Raw genomic sequence first — 15,531 nt, 5'->3', positions numbered from 1 at the left:
GCTTGCAAGATATTATGACCAGGAAAAATCATCCATTATCCCTGAGAGGATTCTAAGTTCAAGCCCATTATGGGACCTTTGATAATGGACCTCATTTAGGAGTAGCTGTGATGGTACATCAGGAAGGCTGTAAGGATTGGCTTGACACGACCTTGCATTGTTGCATCTATCTACCTTCCACATAATCTGTACACAGGTGATTTGGAGGATCTACTTGAGCAGTTGCCTTGTCCATTTCTACTCTTGGGAGGTTTCAATGAGGAAGGGCCTTGGAGTCCTTGTTCTCAAGAGTATATGCAGTTTTACTGAACAGTGATGCACCTACACATTTCTAAATTCAAATTGGAACATTTTCCAATACTGACCTGTCTCTTAGTTAACCTGGTTCACAGTTAGATTTCACCTGGCAGGTCATGGAAGACACATGGAAGCAACCACTTTTCAATACTTTTGAAGTAGGTGATGGTATTCCAGCCAATAGAGTACAGAGATGGCGACTTGAACAAGCATACTGGAATATTTTTAGATAAATTGCAGTAATTCAGGGGTCTGTGACTGGTTTCCATTGTGTTCAAGATGCTGTTAATCATTTCACATCACGAATTCACCTTGCAGCAGAGGCATACATTCCAAAAAGTAGCGGTCAGTACCGTCAACCTCCAGTACCATGGTGGTTTGATGAATGCCAACAAGTTGTCATAGCAAGAAAAGCTTCATTAGGGCAGCTGAAACGACGTTCCAGTGATGTGACCTTTATCCATTACAAAAGGACCCAAGCCAAGGCCAGGTGAGTGCTAAAGGAAGCTAGATGGACGTCGTGGAGACAGTATGTTTCCTCAATTAACTCTGGGACCCCCTTAGCATGAGCATGGGACAAGGTGAGTAGGATCACTGGAAGGAGCACATTCATGATAGATGGCATCTTACACTGCCCAATTCTCCACCCTTTGGCCTGAACAGGAATAATAACCAAAGTCCTTCTTCAGACAACTTCCCTTTTTTCACAAGGAGATGGACTCTGCTTTGCAGCTCTGCCATAAGACTTCACCGATATTCCATATCATATGATATCTCACTTATCAGAGAGCTCTTTTATTACACGAGGACTACATGAACCTGATTTTCTACACAAGACTACAAATGATTCCAGGATCTCCTATATCCCCCTTGAGAATAGCCTATCTCAATGGCAGGAGAATGAGGAATATTGTGGAAGATCTCATTATAAATCTCACTAAAGTTCTAAGTGTTGGAACTCTCGAATTCCCCACTTTGACCAATCAAGTTGAGCTGGATTTGGTCAGAATAGGGAAGGGGGAGAGATCTGAAGCAGAAGTTAGGGAGATATTTCTTAAACATTCTTTCTAATTATGAAGGATCATATGCAATATATACAGATGGTTCGAAATCTGAAAAAGATTGTATTTAGCAGTCTCTCTTCGGCAGCCTCGATGTTCACTGGAGAGTTACATGCCACCCTTGCAGCAGTCAAAATAACTAGAGATCTTATGAACCATTCTATTGTAATATGTTGCTACTCTCATAGTCCCTTTGGTATCAGTGGCAATGAGCGAGCTGATCGAAAGGCCAAGGCAGCTGCCACTCAGCCCTGTGATACTCGTTTTCCTCTCCCAATCAACATCTAAATCCCAGCATCAGAAGTTGTCTTAGCGATTAATGGAGGGAGCAATGGAGGCAAACCTCTAGAAACAAAATGCGTGAGCTTAGAGATGACCTTGGCAGTTGGATGACCAGCCGACAAGTAGAAGTTTTATTAACAAGAATGAGAATTGGGCAAACAAGACGGTAATGGCTAAAAATAAAGCACTCTGTGAGAGCCATTAGCGGTCGCACATGTAGTGAAAAGATGTGCAACATTCTCAGAGTAAAGACGTATGCACTTGCCTACCCCATGAGATTGTGACATAAGGTCTTATTAGTTTCCTAAGGGAGTCTGTTTTAATAAAAATAATTATGCATTATATTTAAGCAATAGTTTTATAAATGTAGAGCATAATATTTATGCTATGATTTTTAATATATATTATTTTTTTTTATTTGTAGGACATCTATTCATAGATTTTTAAAGCTTTAAATATTTTAACATTTCAATCCAATAAGGGATTTGCCGCTAATGACCTTAGTTGTTGACGCAGCAGATAATTTTAAATAATCAATCAATATTTCACTAACAGAGGGCCAACAAGGGCTTCTTGAATTAATATAACTGTCGGGTGATGACGGTACCCTTACTGTCCTTAAGAGTAGCAACTTTTGCCAAGTTTCTAATGCCACGTACATTCTAGATGATGTGAAGCTCCTTGGCCAGCGAGGGATCTATACCAACAGAATAGTTAGTGATGAGGTAGATGGGAAATTTCCTGGGCCTTTCAGGAGAGCAAGGCCCAGTGACAAAAAAAAATGTCCCGGTCTATGGTGTCCTGACGTCAGCGGAATATGTAAACGAAGCATGGTATGACTGCAGCCATATGCAGCATATTCCAAGCCAATCTATTGGCTAAGTCCACACCCTCTACATCTCCCTAGGGTACTGATACGTTCTCTGGGTCTTACTAGTTTCCTCTGCAAAGAAGAGTTGCTCAGTTCGCTATATCCAGAAAATGTGAGAAATCTAGAGAGCATTCTCACAAGTTTGTTTACATGCTTGCGGTGCTGCCCTCTCTAAGAGAGAGAATGTATTCGCACTTATATGAGAGACGGAAAGAGAGAAATAGTTACTGAGACACCGCGGCGTATATACATACATACATATATACCAAATCTTTACATCAATACACAGATCTGGGTGTATGCGTTTGTACATACTCGTATGTGCGTGCGTGAATGTGTTTTTTCATCATCGTACATAACAGCTACGTATATTCAAATGAATCTATTTGCAGATTTCGAAGGCCACGCGAGTCATCGTGCTGTCCCAGAGCCGATATCGTCCTCACTCCCCGAACAGGTTTAACAGAAGAGCGGCTTTCAGTAACGCGAACATAGAATTTAGTGAGATGGCGTTCATGCAGCTCATGCGAGCGTACAGAGAGGGCCGTGCCTCCGTCCCTCGCGACGGGCAGCAGGCAGAAGCCCAGGACAGCGAGCACGGACCGAATCGTCAGGGATCGTTTGACCGGAATCATTCACAGAAGGCGTGGCAGTCCACACACACGCAGGATCGTGATTTCAGCAACGAACTACAAGACAAAGGCGCTGCAGACGATGAAGAATCCTTCCCTTGGAACGACCATTGGCACGGCCAACGACCAACAGACCACTCAGTGTCGTTCCGAGACCATCTGATTCCTGGAACGTCCACGCCGGGCCTGTGGTGGTGGGACTCGAACCTCCCGATCAACCTGGCGGAGATCGAAGAGTGCAACGAGCTTCACCGTCGAAACCTGACTGATGACGTGGCTTACACAGGCCCTCCGTTTACTTGTAGGGACGATCACCACGCCGGACCGGGCACGTCTTCTGATCTTGCTACTATGTTATTCAACCTAATATGCAATTCCGTCTTAGGTATGTCCGAGACATTCTGTTGCACGTGAAGATAAAAAAAAAAATATATTTACATACTGCGCATGTGTGGGTGTGCGTGTATGTGCTTGGAATTAAATGTCATAGCCCCCAACAACTCTCCCCTCTCAAACAGAGAAATATATTTTATATACAGTAAATTCAAAATGAGATGCGATACCGCGCGTCTGAAACGAAGACGGAAGCAAAGAGAAAGGAAGGGGTTATGTAAAAATATAATAGTATACGACGTCGATAACGGAAGAAGGAGAGAAAGAATAGTGATAATGATAGGAAAAGGATGTAGTAGAAGGAAGGAAAGAGGGGTGTCGCGGATTAGTAGGAGATCAGGATCACAGAAAGTCTTTGGTATTATGTGTGGCCATGGAGGCAAGGAGGCTAATCTTACGGTTCTCGATTCACCCTTGTTTCTATGTGTGTTGTTACCAATACATACTTCGGCTTAAGCCTGACATTTTATTTTATCCTGAACCGTTCTTAAACAACAGTTGTAGGTTTTTAGTGTGAGATCTATACTAACCATTGCATCTCTGAGATTTTTGTCAACTAGAAGACAGAATAAAAAAATATATATATATTTCCCCTTCATTATTGAGAAAACTTATGGTAAACACAGTACTTCTTAAGCTTATGGCGAAAAGAATATTCCAATTCTTAGTCAGGTTCTACAAAGTGTAGTACTAAATAGTAAGAAATATATATATATATATATATATATATATTGTGTATGTATGTGTGTGTGTGTAAATGTGTGTGTATACACATATACACATATATGTATGCACATGTATGTATGTATATATCATCAGTGTTTTTGTCATCATCATCATTAGTGTTATTGTCATCAGTCAGTATCATTATAATTACCATTATCGTTTTCATCATAATTATCATCGTTTTTATCATAACCATCACCATCAGTTTTACCGTCATCAGTATCACCACCATCATCATCACCATAACCACATTCGTCATCACCATCATTGTCAACATCATTGTTATCATCAGTATCAGTATCATCATTGTCCTCATCATCATTATCACCATCATCACTATCACAATCACCATCACTATTATCACTACCACTATCATTATCATCATTATATCATAGATGTATCCTAGACGTATGCCACGATTCGAACAGAAGGCACATGTTTTAAATCCGAGGGCCCAGACGATCGGTTCACACTGGTATTGCTGTGATGAACTTGGAAATGCGGGGAGTACTGTATGATAGAATATGAATGTGTGTATGCACATGTGTGTGCATATATATCCATATTTATATTTATCTATTTATATATGTTTATAATTGTATGTATGTATATATATTTATTTATATGTATATATATATACATACATATATATGTATGAATATTATATGTATGTATAGATATGTATATGTATATAAATATACATACGTATATATATATATATATATATATATATATATATATATATATATATATATTACATGTATATGTGTGTGTGTGTATATATGTGAATATAAGTATATATATATGTGTGTATATATATGTGTGTGTGTAGAGAGATAGAGAATATTTATATTATCTACAATAATATGTCTTTCGTAGAATAGATAATCGTTTGGAATGACAATCTATTATTATCTGCCATTTACAACAAGATTCATTAGTTACTTATGCATTTCCATAACTATTCATCATTGGCATACGGCGTATACTCGTATGTGTATATATCTATTTATATATATATATTATGTTTATTTATTTATAAACTGTATACATTTATGCACATATATAGCTTATACACATATTCACTCTACATATTTGTGCACATGTATATACACATATAAATAAATAGGTGGATAGACAAATATATACATAGATAGATAGAGAGAGATGTATGTGCATTTGTGTTAAATATGTGTGTGTATATATGTACAGTCTATACAAATGCAAGTATATATATAATCATGTGTGTGTGGATGCAGGTGTATGTCAATATCTATTTAATGACATCTTTATCTACCTGTCTATCAATCTTTCACACATACATATGGTTTGCGTATTTACTCCTGATGTTTCATATCTGCTATGCTCTTCTCTCTATGTATCTTTATCTCTCTCTCTCTTTTTCTCTCTCTCTCTCTCTTTCATACAGGAAAATATTTCTTCCCCTTTCCCGTATTGTGCATGTCTACTGATATCTGATTTTTCCTTACACAGCTTCTGTTATTCTAAAACAATATTTGTTAGTGTTATGTAACTCATATTTCAAATAAATTAAATATGTCATTCAAATTATTAGTGATAACGGTGAATAGACATCGACGCGGAAATTCATTTTGTATCTAAAAATAGATATAAGCGTCTTCCTCCTGGTACGTGGCCCGCTATACTTTCAGCACCATCATAAATCTGAGAACAGTCTTAGTGATGACGAGAATGGCAAATATCAACACTTCATGGAAATTAGGTTTTTCCTTATTATCACTATCACTATTCTGTCTACAAAAAAGGGTAAAAATAAGTATAGGGAAGGAACATCAGGGAAGTTGTCAAGATTGAATTTCTCATTCATTTTCCTCTCTCTCTAGATTCAGGTAAAAGGCGGCCAACAGAGAATAACCTAAAAATAGCTATCGTTCATTATAGATTGTCAGCCAATGTTGTTGTTGGATCTTCAAATTTGGAACAGTAGTTTCGGTGAGCTTGTTCTGTTTAATACGATTTTTTAAATCAGTATTGTTTTACTGTGGATCCAACGGTCCATTTGTCAGAGGACGTTCCTCCTAACTGGTGCTCCACTTGATCTCAGTGTTCAGCCTTCCCTTTTCCCTCGCGATGGAACTACAGCATCACCATTTAGTTTTGGTACTTCTTGTGTGTTTCACAGTAGTTAGTTTTTATAAAGTTATATCCACTGAAAAAGGAGGTTACTACAGACCTACCACGTCTTTTGCAACAAGCACGAAGATTTCAGACGTTGACGTGTGTCGCTCACTATTCACAATCAATGGCGTTCCTAGCAAGAACGTTTTCAGCCATGTTGCCATGAGCAAGACACCAGGGGCAAAACCCAGGGCTGTCGTAACCTACGGTGAGGAAGAGATCGCGGCCGTTGCCAGGGGGGTGGGGCACTTGGTACACAAGAGGGCGTCATCCTCGGGACCTGACACGGACGATTATCGTGTCCTCGGCGCCCTTCTGCCTAAACTCGTGTCCTTCGAGCACCTCGAAGGAGAGGACGAAGCCCCGGCCGGGACGATGCAGGCTCAGCCGAGGCCGCATGTCCGAGGGGGAAGCAGAATCGACGCAGGCGGAGGCGTGTTGCCCTTCGTGCCGTGCGTCATCGCGCCTTACGACCAGCCGACCTCTTTCGCCACCTGCGTCAGGAGGAGGCTGGCGAGAAAGGGCTCCTTCTGGATCTACTTCATGGGGGACTCCAAAATTAGACACGTGTTCCTGCATTTTTTGAAACGGACCGATAAAATACTCCGCTACAAGATTGAGTGTAAGGTGTGTATTCATTGCTAAAAGGTTTGCAATATTAAGGTAGCGATAGTGTGGAAGTTTTGCCTTATTCGTACTATTCTTATTATCTTTGCATTGTTGCTACTGTCCTTTTTATGCAGTGACACACACCAACCGTGCAAATACACATATATGTATATGTATGTATGTATGTATGTATATGTATGCATATATACATTTGTATAATATATATATGTACATGTATATATATTCAAATATATAATATAAATGTGTGTGTATGTATATATATATATACATGTAAACATCTGTGTATATAATAAATATGTATATATATACTCATATATGTGTGTGCGTGTTTGTATGTGTGTGCTTGTAGATCCATTAATGCACGTATGTCCGTATAATGGGGTAGCGGGACTTCAGCAACCTCTTTTGAAGGAGAAAGGGGGCAATGCCTTCCTTCCACCAGCCTTGGGCAAGTTGGAGCACCTGCTCAGTCGCCCGACCTTGATCATGTTGGCAGCAGGGCAGCGGCAGCGGAGTTAAAGATATATATCGCTGTAACTGAGGATTTTAGTTAAAGGTGTCTATATCGTTGCAGTTGATGTTGATTTTAAATTTTATTGTTTTGCGTCTGGTAGAGTTCGGTGCAGCTGAATAAACATCGGATGAAAATGCGAACAGAAGAACGTTTTCAGCCATGTTGCCACGAGCAAGACACCCGGGGCAGAAAGAGATCGCTGCTGCTGCCAGGGGGGTGCGGCACTTGTGCGCGTGTCTGTGTGTGTATATATCATATATGTGTGGGTGGGTATGTATACACACATACATTATGTGTGTGTATATATATGTTTGCGTGTGCGTGTGTGTGTATGTATATATATGTATGTATGTATTCAGTAATGTCAACCATGATCTAACCGCCGCCGACAGAACGAAACCCTGACGTACGCAGAGCTGGAACGAAGCATGGCCAAGGTGAGGTGGGAGAATTCGGAGGTTTCCTCCCCGCTGTTTCCGGGCCTGCGCGTCACCAACAGGTACGTTTAAGGACCAAGTTCTTTGTGATGTGGCAAAGGGAGGGACTGGGAGGAGGGAAGGGGTAGAGATAAAGGTGGGGATGGCAGTAGGAAGAGAGAGCATACATCTATAGTTGCATATAAGTACTGTATATATCAGTACATGCATATAAGCAAGGCATACATTCATACGTATATAAGTGCAGACACATACCCATACCTACATATAAGTACAAGCATGCACAGACTGTCCAGACATGGTACAGAGTTCGCCATGATGTTCACCAAAGAATTATTTCAGCTTCAGCATGTTCGAAGAACACCAGCCATCTAAGTTCCCGAAGACGAAGGAACTGAGGCAGCTTCAGCGCTGGTCCGAAGGCGCCGATGCTCTTCCCGACCTGCTGATCGTAGGTGAGGCAAGCACACATCCAAAATGCATTTAAGTACGGGCATATATCCATACAAACATGAATATATGGCATACGCCCATGTATGCATGTATATAAAAGGGTACACGGACATTTTCTTGTGTGGCCCTGCCTTGTGGGCATGAACTGGCGAACTTGAATGGACAAACATTTGTGCGGAGAAGAGCTATCGGAAGTACCGCACAGATTCATGTGGCGGTCTTATCAAAACGCAGGTGAGAATAGCTGATTGACATTTATGACAATAAACGTGTGAAGTATGTGGAGACGTAGACCGTGTATGCGTGCACGATCGCATAGGGGAGCGTTTATGATACACACACACATATATGTATGTATATATATATATATATATATATATATATCATATATACATATATATATGTATGTGTGTGTGTGTGTGTATGTATTCGTGTATATATATGTATATATGTACGTGTGTATATATATGTATATATATGTATGTATATATATGAGTATTTATGTATGCATATGAATATACAGTATATATACGTATGTGTATATGTATACACACATACACACATATATATTTGTATGTGTGTGTGTGTGAATATATATATATATATATATATATATATATATATATGCGTGTGTGTGTATATATGTGTGTGTATATATACGTATATATAAAGAGAGAGATATTGGGTGCATCCATTTTTATGATCGTGTCCTTAACCTCGTATAGATTTCAGTTTCATCTTATATAATTTTACCTACATACTCCATCATACTACAGACTACAGTTATGTTGTGTAGCATATACACTTGCTTACTTTGTTCATATTATCATTGTTGACTTTACTGTTATGTTCATGAAGAATCATTAATATATATACATATATGTGTGTGTATGTGCTTATATATATATATATATATATATATATATGTATATATACATATGTATATATTACATATGTATATAATTTATATATATAATTAATATATATATACATATACATATATGTATATGTTATATATAAATATACATATGTATGTATATGTATATATGTGTATATATGTATGTACACACACACGCCCTTATATATATATACTTATATATATGTGTGTGTTTGTGTGTGTTTGTGTGTCTAGGTTTGTGTTTGTGTGTGTTTTGTACACAGACAGATACATAGATGCCCATACCTACACACACCCTTTATTCTGCAAATATCTTCAGAATCATTGTTATCATGATCAGGCTACACTTCCTGGATGCTGATACAGACCCACTTGTATGACAGCACTACATCTCGCTCCTTACACGATGTGCTGGCGATGATGCTCGAGATGCACCGCTACGTTGTGCCTCGTCTGGAAAAGGTGAGAGAAGGATGAATTGGAGTCAGAGAGAGAGAGAGAGGTTGTGTGTGTGTGTTCACGCGTGTGTTCATGAGAGAAAGCGAGAGGGAGGGGAAGGAGGAGAAAAAAAGAGAATAGCTAGAGACACATCAAGGCATATATATACAGCACCTTTAAATGTTGATACATATATACACCATATATTTACACGAATACACAGATATGTGTATATGCGTTTGTACGTGTTTGTGTGTAAGTGTGCGCATCTGTATATACATCTTCGTATATAACATCTACGTATATGCAAATGAATCTATTTGCAGATTTCGAAGACCACGCGAGTCATCGTGCTGTCCCAGAGCCGCCATCGTCCTCACTCCCCGAACAGGTTCAACAGAAGGGCGACTTTCAGCAACGCGAACCTTGAATGGAGTGAATTAACGTTCCTGCATTTCATGCGAGCGTTCAGAGAGGGCCGTGCCTCCGTCCCTCGCGACGGGCAGCAGGCAGAAGCTCAGGACAGCGAGCACGGACCGAATCGTCAGGGATCATTCGACCGGAATCATTCACTGAAGGCGTGGCAGTCCACACACACGCAAGATCGTGATTTTAGGAACGAACCGCAGGACAAAGGCGCTCCAGACGACGAAGAACCACTCTCTCTGAACGACCATAGGCACAACCAACGACTAAAAGATCACTCAGTGTCGTTCCGAGACCATCTGATTCCTAGAACGTCCACGCCGGGCCTGTGGTGGTGGGACTCGAACCTCCCGATCAACCTGGCGGAGATCGAAGAGTGCAACGAGCTGTACCGTCGAGACCTGACTGGTGACTTGGCTTACACAGGTCCTCCTCTCGCTTGCAGGGATGATCACCATGCCGGACCGGGCACGTCCTCTGATCTCGTTACCATGTTACTGAACCTAGCATGTAATTCCGTCTTAGGTATGTCCGAGACATTCTGTTGCACGTGAAGATGTATCGACAAATAAAATGTTTCACAGTTATATATGTCTTATGAAGGCGACTGTAATAAGAATAAGTCTAAAAGGGCAAACACAAATGTTCGAGAGAGAAAAAAATGCGATAGCGAGCGTTTGAAATGAAGAGGCAAAGATTTAAAAAGTGGTTACAGAAAAACATAGCACCCGGCGTTGATAACGGCAGAAGGAGAAAAAGAATAGTGATAATGATGAGAAAAGGATGTAGTAGAAGGAGGGAAAGAGGTGTGGATTAGTAGATCAGGGCAAGAGACTAGTAGAGTCACATAAAGTCTTTGGTATTAGTGTGTGTAGCCATGGAGGCAAGAAGGTTAATCGTACGGTTATCGATCCATCCTTGTTTTTATGTATAGTGATACCAATACATCGACATAAATCTGATATTTCATTTCATCCTGTACCATTCTTAAACAACAGCTGTAGGTTTTTAGTTAAAAAAAACAAAAAAATTGTATTAGGCAGAAGACAAAATAGTATAATGATTTATTTTCTTTATAGAAAACAAGAGACTACTCTACATAATTTGCCATGCTCTTTGAACTTATGAAGAAAATAATATTTTTTTATGATACATTCAGGATCTGCAAAGTACATCTACTTGATAGTAAAATTATAGATGTATATATACATTTATATAAATGAGAGTGAGAGCGAGGGTATGCACATACACACACATATATATATATGCACATGTATGTGTGTCAATCAATGCTATTGCCATCATTAGTATCATCATCATCACCATCATTGTTATTGCCCTCATCAGTATCATCATCATCATCATAACCATTAAAATTATATCATTTTCATCATAAGCATCACTATCATCACCATCAACGTTACCTTCATCATCAGTATCACTATCATCATCACCACTACCACCATCATCACTATTACCATCACCATCCTTATTATCACTACCACCATTATCATCATTACATCCTAGACGTATCCTGGACGTAGGCCACGGTTCGAACAGGAGGCTTATGTTTTGAATCCGAGGAGCCAGACGATCGGGTCACAATGGTATTGCTGTGATGAACTTGGAAGTGTGTGGAGAGAGAAAGAGGGGGGGAGGGGGATAGGGAGAAGGAGGTAGGGAGACAGAGAAAGAGAGATATTTATAAAATTATATATAACAGTAGCACAGTATGTTTACAGCGATACCTCTTTCGGAGAGTAGATTGCCTTTTTGCAAAATGATTTACTACTTGAGTAAGAATCCATTATTATCTATCATTTACATGATGCATCATTTACTTATCGGTTTTGCATTTTCTCGCGTGTGTGTGTATACTGTGTAAAGGCTATAGATGAGGGCCTTTAAACATTGGTTTGCAGGAGTAGTAATAGTTGTATGATGCCTTGACTCTTTTATTTATGAAGAGTACAACAAGAGATGGTAACACACGAGACGAGTCTTAAGTAAGTGCCGGGAGCGAGCGCGTCTGCCGAGGTCAAATAAGATCAGATAACTCGTCAGCTACTTTTCGCTGAGCCACGTGGCAAGCAGCCACGCTCTTTCATACAGAAATCGTGGTTATGTACACGGTTTATACTGTATATGTATGTATGTATGTAGTATGTGTGTGTACATAAATACATACATATAGATATACATGCATACATACACATACACACACACACATATGTGTGTGTGTGTGTGTGTTATGTGTTCGTGTATGCTTGTGTACATCTATATGAATATATTGATATATCTGTCTACTTATATACCAATCTTTCCCTATCTATTTATCATGTGTGCCTACATATGTGTAGTCGCCAACGGCAAGCGTATTGATGCCCTATGAAGCGGGATGACGTCGCCGACTCGGACGCGCTGAGGATGTTTCGTGCTCGGACGAACTTACGCCGGACCAATACAATGATAATATTTCATGTGGCATCTAAACTCCCCTAATTATTTACGTCAGTCTCTCATACCTATGTGGATCTCCCTCCCAAGCCCTCTCTGTATGTGTCTTTATCTATCTATCTATCTATCTCCCCCCTTTCTCTCTCTCCCTTTCATACTGGAAAATATTTCTTTCCCGTTCCTGTATGGCGCATGTGCATTGATATCTGATTTTTCCTTACACAGTTTTTATTGTAATATAATTTACAAATAAATTCAATCTATCATTCAAGTTATTAGGAATAACGGTGAATACACATAGACGCGGAAATTCATTTTGTATCTAAAAATAGATATAAATGTCTTTTTCCTGCTATGTGGCTCGCTATACTTTCAGCACCATCATAAATCTGAGAACAGTCTTACTGATGACGAGAATGGCAAATATCAACACTTCATGGAAATTAGCTTTTTCCTTATTATCACTATCACTATTCTGTAAAAAAAAAAAAAAAAAAAAAAAAAAAAAAAAAAAAAAGATAAAATAAGTATAAGGAAGGAACGTCAGGGAAGTTGTCAAGATTAAATTTCTCATTCATTTTCCTCTCTCTCTAGATTCAGGTAAAAGGCGGCCAACAGAGCTTCAGCAGAATAACCTAAAAGTAGTTATCGTTCATTATAGATTGTCAGTCAATGTTGTTATTGTATATTGTTGCGGATCTTCAAATTTGGAACGGTAGTTTCGGTGAACTTGTTTTGTTTAATACGATTTTTTTAATCAGTATTTACTATGGATCCAACGGTCCATTTGTCAGAGGACGTTCCTCCTAACTGGTGCTCCACTTGATCTCAGTGTTCAGCCTTCCCTTTTCCCTCGCGATGGAACTACAGCATCACCATTTGGTTTTGGTACTTCTTGTGTGTTTCACAGTAGTGAGTTTTTATAAAGTTATATCCACTGAAAAAGGAGGTTACTACAGACCTACCACGTCCTTTGCAACAAGCACGAAGATTTCAGACGTTGATGTGTGTCGCTCACTATTCACAATCAATGGCGTTCCTAGCAAGAACGTTTTCAGCGATGTTGCCATGAGCAAGACACCAGGGGCAAAATCCAGGGCAGTCGTAACCTACGGCGAGGAAGAGATCGCGGCCGTTGCCAGGGGGGTGCGGCACTTGGTACACAAGAGGGCGTCATCCTCGGGACCTGACACGGACGATTATCGTGTCCTCGGCGCCTTTCTGCCCAAACTCGTGTCCTTCGAGCACCTCGGGACGAAGCAGGCTCAGCCGAGGCCGCACGTCCGAGGGGGAAGCAGAATCGACGCCGGCGGAGGCGTGTTGCCCTTCGTGCCGTGCTTCATCGCGCCCTACGACCAGCCGACCTCCTTCGCCACCTGTGTCAGGAGGAGGCTGGCGAGAAAGGGCTCCTTCTGGATCTACTTCATGGGGGACTCCAAACTTAGAAACATATTCCTGCATTTATTGGATCGGACCGACAAGATATTCCACTACAGGATTGAGTGTAAGGTGTGTATTTCATTGGTAAATTATTTATAATATTAATGCTGCGGTAGTAACGAAGTTATACCCTATTCGTATTAGCAACATTTCATTCAACATTGTTGCTATTATTGTCCCTCGTGTGTAGTGATATACACACATGCACACATACATCATGTACATACATTTGTCCATACATACAAACATATATGTATGTGTGTGTAGTGTGCGTGAATATATATATATATATATACATACACAGATACATAAAATATAATATATATACATATATGCATTTATGTATCCATTAATGTCACCCACGCTGACAGAACGAAACCATGACGTTCAGAGAGTTGAACAGACGAATGGGCGAGGTGAGGTGGGAGGCCATGGAGGCCGCGACCCCGCTGTTTCCAGGCCTGCGCGTTACCAACAGGTATGTTTCAAGACCAAGGTGCTCGCGCTGTGGCAAAGTGAGGGGGAGGGAGAGGGGACGAGGCAGCGGGAGGAGATAGAAGGGAGGTTAGATCATTTATCCATGCAGACATGCATCCGCAAGTGCTTATAAGTAAGGAATACATCCATACATATAAGTGCAGGTATACATGTATGCGTATAGACAGAGGCAAACATTCAGACGTGTAATATAGGACATACATTCATAAGTGAAAGCATATACGTGCATATAAGTACATCCATAATATCCACACGTACATGTAAGTAAAACATACGCCCATAGCTATAAGTACAGGCATATATCCATACATCCATATAATTAAGGAATACATTTATATATGTAACTGAAGACATGCACCTGTATCTCCATACAAGTATACACAAACTGTCCAGTACCGTTCGCCATAACATTCTCCAAATCATCATTTCAGCTTCAGCATGTTCGAGGAGCACCAGCCATCCAAGTTCCCGAAATCGAAGGAGCTGAGGCAGCTTCAGCGCTGGTCCGAAGGCGCCGAGGATCTCCCCGACCTGCTGATCGTAGGTGAGGCAAGAAGCTTACCCCTGTATATGCATACATCCATACGTGCTTATACGTATAAGCATATCGTGTACTCTGATTGCGAGAGGAAAAACGGGGTGGGGGGGGGGGGTGAAGCACCCAATCATTAAATAATGTATATATTTTTACTCATATCTCTACATGCGTGCATTTGGTCGGGTGTACAAAGATAGGCGAGTGATAGATATGAATGTACAGTTAGCGTTCTTTATATACAAATAGTATGCATATATACATACTTTCACAAATGTATACACACAACTATTTGCACAAACACACACATATATATGTGTGTGACTTTGTATACGAGTGTGTACATACACACACACACACACATATATATATATATATATGTG

The 15,531-nt window shown here is 40.1% G+C and overlaps 1 protein-coding gene and 1 long non-coding RNA gene across 2 annotated transcripts; both read left to right on the top strand.

Moving 5' to 3' along the window:
* Positions 1–9,700: 9,700 nt before the first annotated feature.
* On the top strand, positions 9,701–11,078 carry LOC125026768. The gene is made up of 2 exons (XM_047615366.1): positions 9,701–9,816; positions 10,119–11,078. The coding sequence occupies exons 1-2, from the start codon at positions 9,709–9,711 to the stop codon at positions 10,770–10,772; spliced, it is 762 nt and encodes a 253-aa protein (XP_047471322.1). The 5' UTR covers positions 9,701–9,708; the 3' UTR covers positions 10,773–11,078.
* A 3,025-nt stretch (positions 11,079–14,103) lies between these two features.
* LOC125027136 lies at positions 14,104–15,144 on the top strand. The gene is made up of 3 exons (XR_007114990.1): positions 14,104–14,184; positions 14,487–14,593; positions 15,045–15,144. It is a non-coding gene; the product is annotated as an uncharacterized LOC125027136 (long non-coding RNA).
* The last annotated feature ends 387 nt before the right edge of the window (positions 15,145–15,531 follow it).

Source organism: Penaeus chinensis, chromosome 7 (assembly GCF_019202785.1).
Source record: "Penaeus chinensis breed Huanghai No. 1 chromosome 7, ASM1920278v2, whole genome shotgun sequence".
In the NCBI taxonomy this organism is placed as follows: domain Eukaryota; kingdom Metazoa; phylum Arthropoda; class Malacostraca; order Decapoda; family Penaeidae; genus Penaeus; species Penaeus chinensis.
Note: the sequence above shows the minus strand (reverse complement) of the source record. Positions and strands in the feature narration are given on the sequence as shown.